Raw genomic sequence first — 19,845 nt, 5'->3', positions numbered from 1 at the left:
AGCAAGAAAGGTTGAGGAAGGCAAGGCGGCAGAAGGTGTGTAGCAACAAGCCCTGCAGGAGGCCCCTCTACACTGAAGACAAAGCGCAGAGAGTCATAGAGGTTTACAGCATGGAAACAGGCCCTTCGGCCCAACCTGTCCATGCCGCCCTTTTTGTTAACCACTAAGCTAGTCCCAATTGCCTGCATTTGGCCCATATCCCTCTCTACCCATCTTACTATCTAAATGCTTTTTAAAAGAAATTGTACCCGCCTCTACTACTACCTCTGGCAGTTCGTTCCAGACACTCACCACCCTCTGTGAAAAAATTGCCCCTCTGGACACTTTTGTATCTCTCCCCTCTCACCTTAAACCTATGCCCTCTAGTTTTAGACTCCCCTATCTTTAGAAAAAGATGTTGACTATCTACCTGATCTATGCCCCTCATTATTTTATAGACCTCTTTTAGAGCACCCCTAAGCCCCCCCACGCTCCAGGGATAAAAGTCCCAGTCTATCCAGCCTCTCCTTATAACTAAATCCATCAAGTCCCAGTAGGATCCTAGTAAATCTTTTCTGCACTCTTTCTAGTTTAATCATCTCCTTTCTATAATAGGGTGACCAGAATTGCACACAGTATTCCAAGTGTGGTCTTACCAATGTCTTGTACAACTTCAACAAGATGTCCCAACTCCTGTATTCAATGTTCTGACGGATGAAACCAAGCATGCCGAACGCCTTCTTCACCACTCAGTCCACCTGTGACTCCACTTTCAAAGAGCTATGAACCTGTACCTCTAGATCTCTTTGTTCTATAACTCTCCTCAACGCTTGATACTTAATGAATAAATACCAGCCCTCTGTTTATCATTAACCGCAACAACACAATTAATACGAAGCGTAGCCGGTCAGACATTATCACTCACATGTTGAGGGGACTCTCTGCAGCGAGGGCCACGGCAGAATCCAGGTGTATTTTGCACGCCCGGCCATGTACCTGCAGGAACTGCGCTGGATCCTTTTTCTGGAAATCAGAGATTGCAGAGCACCGTTCAAGTTGGGGAAAATATCTTCCGAGTTTATTTTTTAAAAAACCTTAACGTGAACTGACCCCGAACCCGAAAGAACTCACAATCTTTTCGTAGTACTCCCTGCGTCGCTCCGCGCGCTTCTTGTAGTCCACCATCATCCCGCGCAGTTTCCGCTCATGCTTCCGGGCTTCGTGCCACATGGTGGATTCCGGGGGTGATGCAGCTTACGCAGAATGGGAAGTCTAAAGAGGAAGCGATCACGGTTCAATGGCCAGCATCCAACAACAACTTGCGCTTACATAGTGCCTTGAACGCAGCGAGGTGTTTGCGGAACGGTAACGGACAAAATGTAATATGGAACCCCAAGGTAAAAAAGGTGGCCAAAAGCTTCTTCGAAGAGGCAGCTTTTCAGGAGCATTTTAAAGGGAGGGGACCAGAGCTACATAGGAACACCGTTGAATTTTTGTACCACTACATTCTGCACTCTCTCGTTTCCTTCTCTATAAACGGTATGCTTTGTCTATATAGCGTGGAAGAAACACTTGTCACTGTACGTTAATACATGTGACAATAATAAATCAAATCAAATTTTTAAGGGCGGCACGGTGGTTAGCAATGCTGCCTCACAGCGCCAGTGACCTGGGTTCGATTGCCAGCTTGGGTCACTGTGGGGAGTTTGCACATTCTCCCTCACATCTGCGTTGGTTTCCTCCGGGTGCTCTGGTTTCCTCCCACAGTCCGAAAGACGTGCTGGTTAAAACATAGGAAAGTACAGCACAGAACAGGCCCTTCGGCCCACGATGTTGTGCCGAGCTTTATCTGAAACCAAGATCAAGCTATCCCACTCCCTATCATCCTGGTGTGCTCCATGTGCTTATCCAATAACCGCTTAAATGTTCCTAAAGTGTCTGACTCCACTATCACTGCAGGCAGTCCATTCCACACCCCAACCACTCTCTGAGTAAAGAACCTACCTCTGATATCCTTCCTGTATCTCCCACCACGAACCCTATTGTTATGCCCCCTTGTAATAGCTCCATCCACCCGAGGAAATAGTCTTTGAACGTTCACTCTATCTATCCCCTTCATCATTTTATAAACCTCTATTAAGTCTCCCCTCAGCCTCCTCCGCTCCAGAGAGAACAGCCCTAGCTCCCTCAACCTTTCCTCATAAGACCAAACCAGGCAGCATCCTGGTAAATCTCCTCTGCACTCTTTCCAGCGCTTCCACATCCTTCTTATAGTGAGGTGACCAGAACTGCACACAATATTCCAAATGTGGTCTCCCCAAGGTCCTGTACAGTTGCAGCATAACCCCACGGCTCTTAAACTCCAACCCCCCGTTAATAAAAGCTAAGGGCCTGTTCTGTGCATTGGCCACAATAAATTCTCCCTCAGTGTAACCCAAACAGGCGCCGGAGTGCGGCGACCAGGGGATTTTCACAGTAACTTCATTGCAGTGTGAATGTAAGCCTACTTGTGACTAATAAAATAAACTTTAAATAAATAAATATCTCTCAGACATATCCTCCTCTACATTTCAAATTCCAAATCATTAGTGTTCAAGTTTTACACCAAGCAAAATGTCCAGCCCAGTACCCCTTTGCAGCGTGACAGGAAACTGATCCGCGAGTGTGGTGCAGAGTCATAAATAACAGGTTCGATCCCTGCCAAGTCCCACAAACACTGACACAGGAGGTGAACACAGACGTTCGACATTCAATACATTGTAGATCATTGTGCCAGCAATAACCTCTGGCACTGAATAGTGACTCCCAGGATACCCTAACCACCAGCTGAGATCAGTTCCTCAATGTTGTCATAATTCCGGGGATGATAAACATCGAAACATAGAAACCCTACAGTGCAGAAGGAGGCCATTTGGCCCATCGAGTCTGCACTGACCACAATCCCACCCAGGCCCTACCCCCACATATTTACCCGCTAATCCCTCTAACCTACGCATCCCAGGACTCTAAGGGGCAATTTTTTAACCTGGCCAATCAACCTAACCCGCACATCTTTGGACTGTGGGAGGAAACCGGAGCACCCGGAGGAAACCCACGCAGACACGAGGAGAATGTGCAAACTCCACACAGACAGTGATCCGAGCCGGGAATCGAACCCGGGACCCTGGAGCTGTGAAGCAGCAGTGCTAACCACTGTGCTACCGTGCCGCCATGACTGAACACGAGTTCAGTCCCGTCACTGAAGCACGCGGGAGGCAGGGAACTGTTCACAAGCACCAATCAACAACTTGCATTTAACTTTTCATTCAATTCTTTGATGGGATGCTAGAATTGCATGGGCGGCACAGTGGTTAGCACCGCTGCCCTCTTTTTAGGTCAAACCAAATAAACAAACTCAGATTAAGTCAGGACTTTAGCGCCAGGGGACCCAGGTTCGATTCCCGGCTCGGGTCACTGTCTGTGCGGAGTCTGCACATTCTCCCCGTGTCTGCGTGGGTTTCCTCCCACACTCCAAAGATATTCACGTTAGGTTGAGTGGCCGTGCTAAATTGTCCCTTAGCAGCCCCCAAGATGTGCAGGTCAGATGGATTGGCCATAGTAAATTGACCCTTAGTGCCAGGGTCACTCGCAAGTAAATCTTTGGGCTTACGGAGATAGGGCCTGGGTGAGATTATTGTCAGTGCTGGATTGATGGGCCAAATGGCCTCCTTCTGCACTGTATGGATTCTATGATTTGTGGCTGGGCCAACATTTAGTGTCCATCCGTAGTTGCCCGAGGATAGTTGAGAGTCAGTCACGCGTTGTGGCTCTGGAGTCACGTAGGCCAGACCAGGTAAGGACGGCAGATTTCCTTCCCTGACATGAGTGACCCAGGTGGGGTTTTTCGGACAATCGATGATAGTTCCAGAGTCTGAGACGAGCTTTCAATTCCAGATTTTTATGAATTGAATATAAATTCTAACAGCTGCCATGTGGGATTTGAATCTGTGTCCCCCCAGAGAATTAGCCTGGGGCCTTCTGCACTATTAGCCCAGTGACATTACCCTGGTGCCACTCTCTCCAAAAACAGGTCGACAACTAGAGATATATAGTGGCAAATATGCAGTCAAAAGACTGGACAATTTGGGTTTGAAAATGCACTTTTCAAAGATCAAAAACCACAGATGGTTGTCATGGATGGAGAGACTTAGGGAGGACATTAAACTCGGAGGAGGGAAAGATGAGAGCGGAAGTTTAGAAGGCACAAAGGAAATGGACACTGTGCCAAAATATATCCAAAAATTTGAGTTTTAATGAGGGCTGTAAAAGAAAGGGACGAGGAGTTTGGGGGAATTTAAGGAATGTCTTCCAGTCAGTGGAACTCTAGCAGCTCAAGTCACGGCAGCCAAAGGAAAGGGATAAACACCTCAGCTCCTCTGACCTTCTTGTCCTGATAAAAATATTATTTACTCACTTCACCTGTCCAGAGGGCAAAGAGCAGCTCAGCGAGGGGGGGTGAAAAGGTCGATTGTGTGTCGTGGCATTCGATCTGGAGAGAGAGACAGAACGAGGAGACAGGCGTTAACAGGGAATGGAAACAGTGATTCCCCCACCGCCCCCACCAAGGACTCGAAGCTCAACCATCGACCTGGAACTAACTCCGATTCCCCCTCTCGGCAAGTGATTCTCCGGCATTGTCCGGGCTTTATACGGACTGATTATACGTTTAAAATGAGAATGAAACCTGGTCCAGTTCCCCCAAATTACTGGGTGGAAAGTATTTGAAAGGATTCCCTGGGTCAGTGACTTCCCCCTCCTCCACCATGACCCACCCCCCAACACCCAGCTTCTGCCCAGATCTCAGGACCCCCTCAACCCACTCCCCCACACACCCGCCCCCATCCTGCTCCCCCTTCTAACCCCCCCCTCCTGATCCCCCACCCCCCTCCCCTCCTGAACCCCCACTCCCCCCCCCCACTCCTGATCCCCCACCTCCTGATCCCCCACTCCCCCCCCCCTGATCCCCCACTCCCCCCCCCCTGATCCCCCACTCCCCCCCTCCTGATCCCCCACTCCCCCCCCCGATCCCCCACTCCCCCCCCTCCCCCTGATCCCCCACTCCCCCCCTCCTGATTCCCCACTCCCCCCCTCCCCCTGATCCCCCACTCCCCCCCCTCCTGATCCCCCACTCCCCCCCTCCTGATCCCCCACTCCCCCCCCTCCTGATCCCCCACTCCCCCTCCCCCTCCCTCCTGATCCCCCTCCTCCCCCTCCCTCCTGATCCCCCCACCCCCCCTCCTGATCCCCTCCTCCCCCCCTCCTGATCCCCCCTCCTGACCCCCCCCTCCCTCCTGATCCCCCCTTCCCCCCTCCTTCCCCCCTCCCCCCTCCTGATCCCCCCTTCCCCCCTCCTGATCCCCCCTTCCGATCCCCCCTCCTGATCCCCCTCCTTCCCGATCACCCCCCCTTCCCCCTCCCTCCTGATCCCCCTCCCCCCCCTCCCTCCTGATCCCCCTCCCCCCCTCCCTCCTGAACCCCCTCCCCCCCTCCCTCCTGATCCCCCTCCCCCCTCCCTCCTGATCCCCCTCCCTCCTGATCCCCCTCCCTCCTGATCCCCCTCCCCCCTCCCTCCTGATCCCCCTCCCCCCTCCCTCCTGATCCCCCTCCCCCCCTCCCCCCCTCCTGATCCCCCCTCCCCCCCTCCTGATCCCCCTCCCCCTCCCTCCTGATCCCCCTCCCCCTCCCTCCTGATCCCCCTCCCCCCCTCCTGATCCCCCTCCCCCCTGATCCCCCTCCCCCCCTCCCTCCTGATCCCCCTCCCCCCTCCCTCCCTCCTGATCCCCCTCCCCCCCTCCCTCCCTCCTGATCCCCCTCCCCCCCTCCCTCCCTCCTGATCCCCCTCCCCCCCTCCCTCCCTCCTGATCCCCCTCCCCCCTCCCTCCTGATCCCCCTTCTCCCCCTCCCTCCTGATCCCCCTCCCCCCCTTCCCTCCCTCCTGATCCCCCACTCCCCCCCCTCCTGATCCCCCTTCTCCCCCTCCCTCCTGATCCCCCTCCCCCCCTTCCCTCCCTCCTGATCCCCCACTCCCCCCCCTCCTGATCCCCCTCCCCCCCTCCTGATCCCCCACTCCCCCCCTGATCCCCCACTCCCCCCTGATCCCCCACTCCCCCCCTGATCCCCCACTCCCCCCCTGATCCCCCTCCCCCCCGATCCCCCACTCCCCCCCGATCCCCCCACTCCCCCCCGATCCCCCACTCCCCCCGATCCCCCACTCCCCCCCTCCTGATCCCCCTCCCCCCCTGATCCCCCCTCCCCCCGATCCCCCTCCCCCCCGATCCCCCTCCCCCCCCGATCCCCCACTCCCCCCCCCGATCCCCCACTCCCCCCCCGATCCCCCACTCCCCCCCCTGATCCCCCCCTCCCCCCGATCCCCCACTCCCCCACCGATCCCCCACTCCCCCCACCGATCCCCCACTCCCCCCCCTCCTGATCCCCCACTCCCCCCCCCCTGATCCCCCACTCCCCCCCCCTGATCCCCCACTCCCCCCCCGCTGATCCCCCACTCGCCCCCCTCCCCCGCTGATCCCCCACTCCCCCCCCTCCCCCGCTGATCCCCCACTCCCCCCCTCCCCCGCTGATCCCCCACTCCCCCCCCTCCCCCGCTGATCACCCACTCCCCCCCCCGCTGATCCCCCACTCCCCCCCCCGCTGATCCCCCACTCCCCCCCCCCCGCTGATCCCCCACTCCCCCCCCCCCCCGCTGATCCCCCACTTCCCCCCCCCCCCCGCTGATCCCCCACTCCCCCCGATCCCCCCCTCCTGATCCCCCACTCCCCCCCTCCTGATCCCCCACTCCCCCCTCCTGATCCCCCACTCCCCCCCTCCTGATCCCCCACTCCCCCCCCCCTCCTGATCCCCCACTCCCCCCCCCCTCCTGATCCCCCACTCCCCCCCCCCTCCTGATCCCCCACTCCCCCCCCCCTCCTGATCCCCCACTCCCCCCCCCCTCCTGATCCCCCACTCCCCCCCCCCTCCTGATCCCCCACTCCCCCCCCCCTCCTGATCCCCCACTCCCCCCCCCTCCTGATCCCCCACTCCCCCCCCCCTCCTGATCCCCCACTCCCCCCCCCCTCCTGATCCCCCACTCCCCCCCCCCTCCTGATCCCCCACTCCCCCCCCCCTCCTGATCCCCCACTCCCCCCCCCTCCTGATCCCCCACTCCCCCCCCCCTCCTGATCCCCACTCCCCCCCCCCTCCTGATCCCCCACTCCCCCCCCCTCCTGATCCCCCCACTCCCCCCCCCCTCCTGATCCCCCACTCCCCCCCCCCTCCTGATCCCCCACTCCCCCCCCCCTCCTGATCCCCCACTCCCCCCCCCTCCTGATCCCCCACTCCCCCCCCCTCCTGATCCCCCACTCCCCCCCCCTCCTGATCCCCCACTCCCCCCCCCCCTCCAGATCCCCCACTCCCCCCCCCCTCCAGATCCCCCACTCCCCCCCCCCTCCAGATCCCCCACTCCCCCCCCCCTCCAGATCCCCCACTCCCCCCCCCCTCCAGATCCCCCACTCCCCCCCCCCTCCAGATCCCCCACTCCCCCCCCCCGATCCCCCGCCTCCTCCCGCCGCTCCTTTCACCTGAACCTTTTAACCGCGCTCCGCCATCTTTTCTTCCCCTCTTATCCAGGCCGCAGTGACAACTTCCGCCCCGCTGCCCTCCCCTCCCTCCGCTCCCCCCCGGCCACTTCCGCCCCGCTGCGTGTACCGCAACCAAAGGGGCTCCCGCGGAAATCCAGGTGCGACAATAGTTCCGCAGCGAGAGTTCCTCCTCCACCCCATTTGATGAAGGAGCAGCGCTCCGAAAGCTCGTGCCACCAAATAAACCTGTTGGACTTTAACCTAGTGTTGTGAGACTTCTTACTGTGACTATATTCTGCGCTCTCTCCTTTCATTCTCCCCTATGAACGGTATATTTTTTGTCTGTATAGCGCACAAGAAACAATACTTTTCACTGTATCCCAATACATGTGAAAATAATACATCAAATTAAATCGAGTCTAATCAGGGTCAGAGCTCAGAGGCAGATCCCAAGTCTACCTCACCCAGAAAGGATTGTACGAGTCGATTTAGCTCAGTTGGTTGGACAGCTCGTTCATGACACGGAGCGAAGCGTGGGTTCAATTCCAGTACCAACTGAGGTTGTTCATGAAGCTGCCTTCTCAACCTTGCCCCTTGCCTGAGGTGTGGTGACCCTCAGGTTAAATCACCACCAGTCAGCTCTCCCCCCTCAAAGGGTCCAAAGTCCCAAGATTGTGGTCAGTGCAGAATGGCCTCTTTCTGCACTGGAGGATTCTATGATTCTATGTGCAGGTTTGGTGGACTGGACATGCTAAAATTTCCCCATAGTGTCCAAATGAGCAGGTTAGATGTATTAGCTGTGGTAAATGCACAGGGCTACAGCGATAGGATTGGGGGAAGTGAGCATGGGTATGATGCTCTATCGGAGAGTCAGTGTAAACTCAATGGGCTGAATGGCCTCCTTCTGCACTATAGGGATTCTATGGGAGACCAGCCTCTGGTTATCTGGGACGATGGAGACTTTGCCTTTTTTTTACCTATATGATTAGATCATGGTTATATGAGAGGGAAATCCTGTTTGACAAATGTATTCTAGTTTTTGAGGATGTAACAAGGAGGATAGATAAAGGGGAACCAATAGATGTAGTATACCTGGATTTCCAAAAGGGATTTGATAAGGTGCCACATAAAAGGTTAATATACAAGATAAAGATTCATGGATTTGGGTTTACATTTCAGCATGGATGGAGGATTTGATTTGATTTATTATTGTCACGTGCTGGGATACAGTGAAAAGTATTGTTTCTTGCGCACTATACAGATAACACGTACCGTTCATAGAGAAGGAAAGGAGAGAGTGCAGTATGTAGTGTTACAGTCATGGCTAGGGTGTAGAGAAAGATCAACTTAATGCAAGGTAGGTCCATTCAAAAGGTCTGACGGCAGCAGGGACGAAGCTGTTCTTGGGTCGGTTAGTACGTGACTTTTGTATCTTTTTCCCGACGGGAGAAGATGGAAGAGAGAATGTCCGGGGTGAGTGGAGAAAGTGCTAGAGAAACTAAAAGGTCTGAAAATTGATAAATCTCCGGGCCCAGATGGGCTACATCCTAGAGTTCTAAAGGAGATAGCTGAAGAAATAGTGGAGGCGTTAGTTATGATCTTTCAAAAGTCACTGGAGTCAGGGAAAGTCCCAGAGGATTGGAAAATCGCTGTTGTAACCCCACTGTTCAAGAAGGGAACAAGAAAAAAGATGGAAAATTATAGGCCAATTAGCCTAACCTCAGTTGTTGGCAAAATTCTAGAATCCATCGTTAAGGATGAGATTTCTAAATTCTTGGAAGTGCAGGGTCGGATTAAGACAAGTCAGCATGGATTTAGTAAGGGGAGGTCGTGCCTGACAAACCTGTTAGAGTTCTTTGAAGAGATAACAAATAGGTTAGACCAAGGAGAGCCAATGGATGTTATCTATCTTGACTTCCAAAAGGCCTTTGACAAGGTGCCTCACGGGAGACTGCTGAGTAAAATAAGGGCCCATGGTATTCGAGGCAAGGTACTAACATGGATTGACGATTGGCTGTCAGACAGAAGGCAGAGAGTTGGGATAAAAGGTTCTTTCTCAGAATGGCAACCGGTGACAAGTGGTGTCCCGCAGGGTTCAGTGTTGGGGCCACAGCTGTTCTCTTTATATATTAACGATCTAGATGACGGGACTGGGAGCATTCTGGCCAAGTTTGCCGATGATACAAAGATAGGTGGAGGGGCAGGTAGTATTGAGGAGGTGGGGAGGCTGCAGAAAGATTTAGACAGTTTAGGAGAGTGGTCCAAGAAGTGGCTGATGAAATTCAACGTGGGCAAGTGCGAGGTCGTACACTTTGGAAAAAAGAATAGAGGCATGGACTATTTTCTAAACGGTGACAAAATTCATAATGCTAAAGTGCAAAGGGACTTGGGAGTCCTAGTCCAGGATTCTCTAAAGGTAAACTTGCAGGTTGAGTCCGTAATTAGGAAAGCAAATGTAATGTTGTCATTTATCTCAAGAGGCTTGGAATACAAAAGCAGGGATGTACTTCTGAGGCTTTATAAAGCACTGGTTAGGCCCCATTTGGAGTACTGTGAGCAATTTTGGGCCCCACACCTCAGGAAGGACATACTGGCACTGGAGCGGGTCCAGCGGAGATTCACACGGATGATCCCAGGAATGGTAGGCCTGACATACGATGAACGTCTGAGGATCGTGGGATTATATTCATTGGAGTTTAGGAGGTTGAGGGGAGATCTGATAGAAACTTACAAGATAATGAACGGCTTAGATAGGATGGACGTAGGGAAGTTGTTTCCATTAACAGGGGAGACTAGGACGCGGGGGCACAGCCTTAGAATAAAAGGGAGTCACTTTAGAACAGAGATGAGGAGAAATTTCTTCAGCCAGAGAGTGGTGGGTCTGTGGAATTCATTGCCACAGAGGGCTGTGGAGGCCGAGACGTTGAGCGTCTTCAAGACAGAAATTGATAAATTCTTGATTTCTCGAGGAATTAAGGGCTATGGGGAGAGAGCGGGTAAATGGAGTTGAAATCAACCATGATTGAATGGTGGAGTGGACTCGATGGGCCGAATGGCCTTACTTCCGCTCCTATGTCTTATGGTCTTATGGTCTTATGATTACGCTGGCTGTTTTCCCGAGGCAGCGGGAAGTGTAGATAGAGTCAATGGATTGGAGGTTGGTTTGAGTGATGGATTGGGCTACGTTCACCACCCTGTGACCTACGTGCCTCCAGTATCCTGGGTACACACCCAGAGATCGGGATGGCAGCACCTGATTGGACTCTATCGATCAGGGTGATCAGACCCTGATTGATTGATTGGTGATAATCAAGAGACTGCCCGAAAGGGCGCAAAACCAATGAAGGATAAAAGGTGCGGCACAGGGGAAGGAAGAGCAGGAACGAGAAAGAGACAGAGAGTGCGCGACTGGAACGGAACAATGGTGACCACCGCCAGCAACTGGCACCATGAGGAGTGCCACCGCACCAACGATGGAAGGAAGACCAGAGCCTGAGTATCAGACCCAGACCGAAGGAGCAGACCATGCAGAGGGCTACAGAGACCAACACGCGGATAAAGGCCAATATCTGCCTGGGTACTTGCCAGTTACACTAAAGTTAAGTCAGGGGCCCAGGTTCAATTCCAGCCTTGGGTCACTGTCTGTGTGGAGTCTGCACGTTTTTCTCGGGTTTCCTCCGGGTGCTCCGGTTTCCTCCCGCAGTCCAAAGATGTGTAGGTTAGGGGGATTGGCCATGCTAAATGGTAGCACAGTGGTTAGCACTGCTGCTTCACAGCTCCAGGGTCCCGGGTTCGATTCCCGGCTCGGGTCACTGTCTGTGTGGAGTTTGCACATTCTCCTCGTGTCTGCGTGGGTTTCCTCTGGGTGCTCTGGTTTCCTCCCACAGTCCAAAGATGTGTGGGTTAGGTTGATTGGCCAGGTTAAAAACAATTGCCCCTTAGAGTCCTGAGATGCGTAGGTTAGAGGGATTAGTGGGTAAATATGTGGGGGTAGGGCCTGGGTGGGATTGTGGTCGGTGCAGACTCGATGGGCTGAATGGCCTCCTTCTGCACTGTAGGTTTTCTATGATTTCTATGATTAAATTGTCCCTTAGTGTCCAAAGATGTGCAGGTTAGGTGGATTAGCCATGCTTAATTGTCCCTTAGTGTCCAAAGATGTGCAGGTTAGGTGGATTGGCCATGCTAAATTGTCCCTTAGTGTCCAAAGATGTGCTGGTTAGGTTGATAGGCTCAATTGCCCCTTATTCTCAGGGGGACTAGCTAGGGTAAATATGTGGGGTTAGAGGAATAGGCCCTGGGAGGGATTGTGGTCGGTGCAAACTCGATGGGCCGAATGGCCTCCTTCTGTACTGTAGGGATTCGTCGATTCGATGATTTGTTGCGTTTTGTGACAAATGGAAAATGGAAAACAAAAATATTCTTAATAAAAAATACGTGGCTGACTTCTCGAGCGAATGTGAAAGATTTCACTCTGTCAAAGAAGAGCTTCAAAAGAGTTAGCCCCCCCCCCCCTCCCACCGTGTCCTAGCCGCGATATGTATCCCTCACTAAAAAAAAATGGGTGATCCAGTCATTGTCAAGTTGCAGGTCGTGGGATCTTGCTGTGCTCAGGATGGCTGCTGCGTTTTCTGCATGACAACAGCGACTGCGCTTCGAAACAAAGCGCTCCGCCGGCTGTAAAACGCTTTGAGACGCCTGGCCATTGTGAAAAAACATCAAATCAATGCAAGTCTTTCTGCGCGTTTTTCTCGTGCCTCCCTTATCGCAATGGTTGGAAAATTCTCAAGGCCTCATCATTCTCTGTTGGGAGCAGCAGAGCTGAGGGCTCTGCCTTCCTCTTGTGGGTGGGGGGGAGAAGTGGGGGGTGAGTAGGGGGGTGGGTGACAGCCTCCAGCTTGTTGCTCTCCATGGTGAAAGCTCGACTCCTGGTGTAGTTCCACCTCTGTGCCTGTTGATTTGATTTGATTTATTATTGTCACATGTATTAACATACAGTGAAAAGTATTGTTCCTTGCGCGCTATGCAGACAAAGCATACCGTTCATAGAGAAGGAAAGGAGAGGGTGCAGAATGTAGTGTTACAGTCACAGCCAAGGTGTAGAAAAACCCCAGGCCAAATGGTGGGGCTTGCATGTCGAGTGACATGAACCCAAGGTCCCAGTTGAGGCCATCCTCATGTGTGCGGAACTTGGTTATCAGTTTGCAAAATCCTACTAACTGTCCTGGCTGGAGACAATTTACACCTCTTTAACCTGTGATTAACCCTCTCTCCACTCGCACTGTGTCTGTACCTATAAAGACTTGATTACCTGTAAAGACTCGCATTCCAACCATTATCTTGCAGTTGTGTCTCTGTCTATATATGCCGTGTTTGTGAAACCTGCCTCTCCACTCACCTGATGAAGGAGCGGCGCTCCGAAAGCTCGTGATTCCAAATAAATCTGTCGGACTTTTAGCCTGGTGTTGTGAGACTTCTTACTGAGCCCACCCCAGTCCAATGCCGGCATCTCCACATTATCACTAGAGCTTCAGAGATTGCAAATATGTCAGAGTCTCAAGGGGTGGAGTGTGCAGACAGCTCACTAAGGACAACTTGGGAGTTTGAGAGACTTCACTTCCCAAACCAATAATCCCTGAAAACATCAGTGAGGTTTTCCCCAAGGGTAGCAATTTTGTCCAGAGGGTTTCATCCTGTTTACAACCCGACACTTACACAGAGACCTCCTGCATAAAAATGCTCAATTCTGAAGTGTGGCGGCATGGCGATTGGCACTGCTGCCTCACAGCGCCAGGGACCCGGGTTCAATTCCCGGCTTGGGTCACTGTCTGAACAAAGAACAAAGAACAGTACAGCACAGGAAACAGGCCCTTCGGCCCTCCAAGCCTGTGCCGCTCCTTGGTCCAACTAGACCAATCGTTTGTATCCCTCCATTCCCAGGCTGCTCATGTGACTATCCAGGTAAGTCTTAAACGATGCCAGCGTGTCTGCCTCCACCACCCTACTTGGCAGCGCATTCCAGGCACCCACCACTCTCTGTGTAAAAAACGTCCCTCTGATATCTGAGTTATACCTCGCCCCTCTCACCTTGAGCCCGTGACCCCTCGTGATCGTCACCTCCAACCTGGGAAAAAGCTTCCCACCGTTCACCCTATCTATACCCTTCATCATTTTGTGCACCTCTATTAGGTCTCCCCTCATTCTCCGTCTTTCCAGGGAGAACAAGTCCAGTCTACCCAATCTCTCCTCATAGCTAAGACCCTCCATACCAGGCAACATCCTGGTAAACCTTCTCTGCACTCTCTCTAAAGCCTCCACGTCCTTCTGGTCGTGCGGCGACCAGAACTGGACGCAGTACTCCAAATGTGGCCTAACCAGCGTTCTATACGTATGTGGTCTGTGCGGAGTTTGCACATTCTCCCTGTACCTATTAAACAAAGAGACAATTTCAGCTAAAATGTGGCATATTTGAAGGCCGTTTTACTCAATCGCCAAGGCACGTCCTTGATGGTTCGAGACTACCAGACCTCCACCAGCGATACTCTACTATCGTACCGTGATCCTTATCACCCACTGCCATTTCTCAAGGTTCAGATTGACTGATCAAACATTGGAACGTATTTAAAGGGCGCTCCTGGGGACGCTTTCACTGCGATACGACCTCAGCTACAATCTCAAGAGCAAATGTAACCTGGCTGCTGAAATAAAGACACAAAAAAATAATGCATTCATGGAATGTGGATGTCGCTGGCCGGGGCATCTCAGAGGCTTCTCCGAAGGCATTTAAGATTTTGTGGAGTCTGCACATTCTCCTTGTGTCTGCGTGGGTTTCCTCCAGGTGCTCCGGTTTCCTCCCACAGTCCAAAGATGTGCGGGTTAGGTTGATTGGCTATGCTAAAATTGCCCTTAGTGTCCTGAGATGCGTAGTTTAGAGGGATTGGCGGGTAAATGTGTGGGGATAGGGCCTGGGTGGGATTGTGATCGGTGCAGACTCGATGGGCCAAATGGCCTCTTTCTGCACTGTAGGGTTTCTATGATTGCAGTCACATGTAGGCCAGACCGGGTAAGGGCAGCAGATTTCCTTCCCTGAAGCATATTAGTGAACCAGATGGGTTTTTAACGATAATCATCAGTGGTTATCTTTGGACTTTTAATTCCAGATTTTTAAATTGAATTTAAATTTCCTCTTCTGCCGTGGCGGGATTCGAACCTGGGTCCCCAGAGCATTATGCTGGATGCTAGCCCAGTGATAATACAAACCTGTGAACAAGGCAGCATGGTGGCACAGGGGGTTAGCACTGCTGCCTCACAGCGCCAGGGACCCGGGCTCAATTCTGGCCTTGGGTCACTGTCTGTGTGAAGCCTGCACGTTCTCCTCATGTCTGCGTGGGTTTCCTCCGGGTGCTCCGGTTTCCTCCCACAGTTCAAAGATGTACAGGTTAGGTTGATTGGCTATGCTAAATTGTCCCATAGTGTCAAGTTGATTAGCAGGGTAAATACGTGTGGTTATGGGGATAGGGTCTGGGTGGGATTGTGGTCAGTGCAGACTCAATGGGCTGAGTGGCCTCTTTCTGCACTGTTGGGATTCTATTCAAAAGAAGTGTAGGCCATTCGGCCCTTCAAGCCTGCTCCGCCATTTATCTCACCACCTTCTAGGGATCTGACTGAGGTGTAAAAACAAGGGGTAACTAATTTAAAAGGGAAATGAGGTGAATGTTTTTCTCTCAGAGGGTTGTGAGTCTCACCCTGAGACTGTGGTGGGAATAGAGTCTTTGAATATTTTTAAGGTGGAGGGGTGGATAGATTCTTGTTAAGCAAGGGGGGAAGAGGGACAATATATAATGGGGAAGGGTAGGCAGGATGCAGATTTGAGGTGACTATCAGCTCAGTCATGACCTTGTTAAATGGCAGAGCAGCCTCAAAGGGCTTTACCTGCATTTTGGTTTTGTTTCCGATCTCTGGCAGTTGGGAGTATTTTGCATTTGTTAAAGGGATTTAACCACTCCTATTTTTCGCCCCAACACTGACCCTGACTTTTGTTCTATTCCCCTCCCTTCCTCCGCTTGCAATCCTGATACATTTCTACCTGCCAATTCTGATGAAAGGCCCTCCACCTAAACAAAAAAGGAACTATTTCTATTTCAGGGCAGCACGGTGGCACAGTGGGTTAGCGCTGCTGCCTCACAGCGCCAGGGACCCGGGTTCGATTCCCCGGCCTTGGGTCACTGTCTGTGTGGAGTCTGCACGTTGTCTGCGTGGGTTTCCTCCGGGTGCTCCGGTTTCCTTCCACAGTCCGAAAGACATGCTGGTTTGGTGCATTGGCCGTGCTAAATTGCCCCTCAGAGTCGGGGGACCAGCAGGATAAATACTTGGGGTAACAGAGATAGGGGCTGGGTGGGGTTGTGGTCGGTGCAGATTCGATGGGCCAAATGGCCTCCTTCTGCACCGTAAGGATTCTATGATTCTCTCTCCACAGACCTGCTGAATTTTTTCCAGTTGTTTTCTTCCTTTATTTGCGTTAGAATCTCGTGTGGTCTATTTACCATCAATGCAGCCACACAGTATCTCAACCAGAGGAACGATTGCAGAGGCTTAAGTCACACAATGCTGGCTTTTCCCCCTGTCATTATCCCTGAGATTATAGCTATCCGATGTAGAGAGGCAGGCATTTAATCAAGTGCTGACACTCCAAATGAAGAGGGCGATACAATTTTTCCTAGCTAAGGGTATTAGTGAGCCAAGGCGGATAATCCCTCTGTGACTGGATCCTGAACTTCCTAACTCACAGACCGCAATCAGTAAGGATAGGCAACAACACCTCCTCCACGATCATCCTCAACATCGGTGCCCCACAAGGCTGTGTCCTCAGTCCCTTACTATACTCCTTATGCACTTATGACTGCGTGGTCAAATTCCCCTCCAACTCCGTCTTCAAGTCTGCTGATGACACCACTGTAGTGGGTCGGATCTCGAACAACGATGAGAGTACAGGGATGAGATTGAGAATCTGGTGAACTGGTGCGGCAAAAATAATCTTTCCCTCAATGTCAGTAAAATGAAGGAGATAGTCATCCACCTCAGTAAGCGTAGTGGAGGTCATGACCCTGTCTACATCGACAAGGATGAAGTGGAAACGGTGGAGAGCTTCAAGTTTCTAGATGTCCAGATCCCCAACAACCTGTCCTGGTCCCCCTATGCCGACACTATAGTTAAGAAAGCCCACCAACGCCTCTACTTTCTCAGGAGGCTAAGGAAATTCAGCATGTCAGCTACCGTCTCTCACCAACTTTTACAGATGCACCATAGAAAGCATCCTATCCAGAGGTATCACAGCTTGGTATGGCCCCTGCTCTGACCAAGACCGCAAGGGACTACAAAATGTTGTGAATGTAGTCCAATCCGTCACGCAAACCAGCCTCCCATCCATTGACTCTGTCTACACTTCCCGCTGCCTCGGCAAAGCAGCCAGCATAATTCAGGACCCCACGCACCCCGAACATTCACTCTTCCACCTTCTTCCGTCGGGAAAAAGATACCAAGGTCTGAGATCATGTACCAACCGACTCAAGAATAGCTTCTTCCCTGCTGCCATCAGACTTTTGAATGGACCTACTTTACATAGTGGTCTGTTATGACCGAGGAGAACCAGTGGATGTGGTTTATTTAGACTTTGTGGGCTTTGGACAAGTCCTCACATAACAGACTGCTATGTAAAGTTAAAGCACATGGGATTGCAGGTAATGTCTTGAGATGGATAGAAAGCTGGTTAGCAGATAGGAAGCAAAGAGTTGGCATAAATGGGTCTTCTTCTGATTGGCAGTCAGTGACTAGTGGGGTTCCGCAGGGATGTGTGTTAGGACCCCAACTGTTCACGTTATATATTAATGATTTGGAAGAGGGAACTGAATGTATTATCTCCAAATTTGCAAATGATACAAAGTTGGGTGGGAGGGTGAGGAGGATGCAGAGATGCTTCAGCGTGATTTGAACAGGCTGAGTGATAGATGCAGTATGGTGTGGATAAATGTGAGGTTATCCACTTTGGTAGCAATAATAGGAAGACAGATTACTTGAATGGGTGTGAATTGAGAGAGGTAGATACTCAGCAAAACCTTGGTGATCTGTGCAACAGTGGTTGAAAGTAAGCGCGCAGGTACAGCAGGCAGTAAAGAATGTAAATGGTACGATCGCCTTCATCGCGAGAGGATTTGAGCATAGGGATAGGGGTGTTCTGCCACAATTATATAGTAAGAAATCTCAAAACACCAGGTTAATGTCCAACAGGTTTATTTGGTATCACGAGCTTTTGGAGCGCTGCTCCTTCATCACCTGATGAAGGAGCAGCGCTCCGAAAGCTCGATACCAAATAAACCTGATGGACTTTAACCTGGTGCTGTGAGACTTCTTACTGTGCCCATCCCAGTCCAATGCCAGCATCGCTACAATTGTATAGGGTGTTGGTGAGGCCACACCTGGAATATTGTGTGCAGTTTTGGTGTCCGTATCTGAGAAAGGATGTCCTTGCTATAGAGGGAGTGCAGCGAAGGTTTACCAGGCTGATTCCTGGGATGGCAGGTCTGTCATATGAGGAGAGACTAAGTCAGTTATAGGATTATATTCACTGGAGTTCAGAAGAGTGAGAGGGGATCTCATAGAAACTTATAAAATTCTAACAGGGTTAGACAGGGTGGATTCAGAAAGAATGTTCCCGATGGTGGGAGAGTCCAGAACTAGGGATCATAGTTTGAGGATAAGGGGGTAAACCTTTTAGGACTGAGGCGAGGAGAAATTTCTTCACCCAGAGGGTGGTGAATGTGTGGAATTCACTACCACAGAAAGTAGTTGAGGCCAAAACGTTGTCTGATTTCAAGAAGAAATTAGATATCGCTCTTGGGGCTAAGGGGATATGGAGGGGCGGGGGGGGAGAAATCAGGATATTGAATATGATCAGCTATGATCAAAATGAATGGGGGAGCAGGCTTGAAGGGCCGAATGGCCTACACCTGCTTCTACTTTGTGTTTTTATGTGGATGTCTGCTGACCAGGCCAGCATTGCTCTCGAGAAGGTGGTGGGTGAGCCTGCCTTCTTGAACCGCTGCAGTCCCCGAGGTGTAGGTACACCCACAGTGCTGTTAGGGAGAGAGTTCCAGGAGTTTGACCCAGGGACAGTGAAGGAACGGCCGATTATATTTCCAAATAAGGACAGTGCATGGCTGCAGGAGGAATTTGCAAGTGGACGTCATAGAATCCCTACCATGCAGGAGGAGGCCATTTGGCCCATCAACTACACTGACAACAATCCCACTCAAATATTTACCCCTGCTAGCCCCCCCTGACACTAAGGGGCAATTTAGCACCATCACCACCTACATGTTCCCCTCCAAGCCACTCACCATCCTGACTTGGAAATATAATCGGCCGTTCCTTCGCAGTCACTGGGCCAAAATCCTGGAATTCCCTCCCTAACGGCATTGTGGGTCAACCCACAGCACGGGGACTGCAGCGCTTCAAGGAGGCAGCTCACCACCACCTTCTCAAGGGGCAACTAGGGATGGGCAATAAAGATCAAAGCAAAATACTGTGGATGCTGGAATCTGAAACAAAAAGAGAAAATGCTGGAAAATCTCAGCCGGTCTGACAGCATCTGTGGGGAGAGAAGAGATGTGGAGATGCCGGCGTTGGACTGGGGTGAACACAGTAAGAAGTCTCACAACACCAGGTTAAAGTCCAACAGGTTTATTTGGCAGCAAATACCATAAGCCAATAGAGCCAATGTTTCGAGTCTGGATAACCCTTCTGCCAGATCAATAAATGCTGACCAGCCAGCAACACCAATCTCCCATGAATGAATAATAAAAAAGAAATGAAAGGTCCACTAGCACAGCAGGACAGTCTTGAAGGACTGGGTCAGCTGATTATATCCCAGGTCATAGAGATTTACAGCATGGAAACAGGCCCTTCGGCCCAACTTCTCCATGCCGCCCTTTGTTTTTTAAACCACTAAGCTAGTCCCAATTGCCTGCCCACATCCCTCTATACCCATCTTACCCAACAACACTCAAGAAGCTCAACACCATTCAGGGACAAAGCAGCCCTGCTTGATTGGCAGCCCATCCACAAACATTCACTCCCTCCACCACCGACGCACAGTAGCAGCCGTGTGTACCATCTACAACATGCACCGCAGCAACTCACCAAAGATCCTTAGACAGCGTGTAATTGTCTAAATGCTTCTTAAAAGACAACATTGTACCCG

The 19,845-nt window shown here is 51.8% G+C and overlaps 1 protein-coding gene across 1 annotated transcript in view; it reads right to left on the bottom strand.

The window, feature by feature from the left end:
• The window catches only part of clasrp (CLK4-associating serine/arginine rich protein), a 56,879-nt gene extending 49,226 nt beyond the window's left edge, over positions 1–7,653 (bottom strand). Inside the window, exons 1-4 of the mRNA XM_078241085.1 lie at positions 7,599–7,653; positions 4,433–4,507; positions 1,111–1,251; positions 905–1,002 (exon numbers count right to left, since the gene is read on the bottom strand). Of these exons, the coding sequence (XP_078097211.1) occupies positions 905–1,002; positions 1,111–1,209 (197 nt within the window). The 5' untranslated portion in view covers positions 1,210–1,251; positions 4,433–4,507; positions 7,599–7,653. The remainder of the gene's footprint in view (positions 1–904; positions 1,003–1,110; positions 1,252–4,432; positions 4,508–7,598) is intronic.
• Between the last annotated feature and the right edge of the window lie 12,192 nt (positions 7,654–19,845).

This window comes from Mustelus asterias, chromosome 24 (genome assembly GCF_964213995.1).
Source record: "Mustelus asterias chromosome 24, sMusAst1.hap1.1, whole genome shotgun sequence".
Lineage (NCBI taxonomy): Eukaryota > Metazoa > Chordata > Chondrichthyes > Carcharhiniformes > Triakidae > Mustelus > Mustelus asterias.
This window is presented reverse-complemented; position numbering and strand designations above follow the sequence as displayed.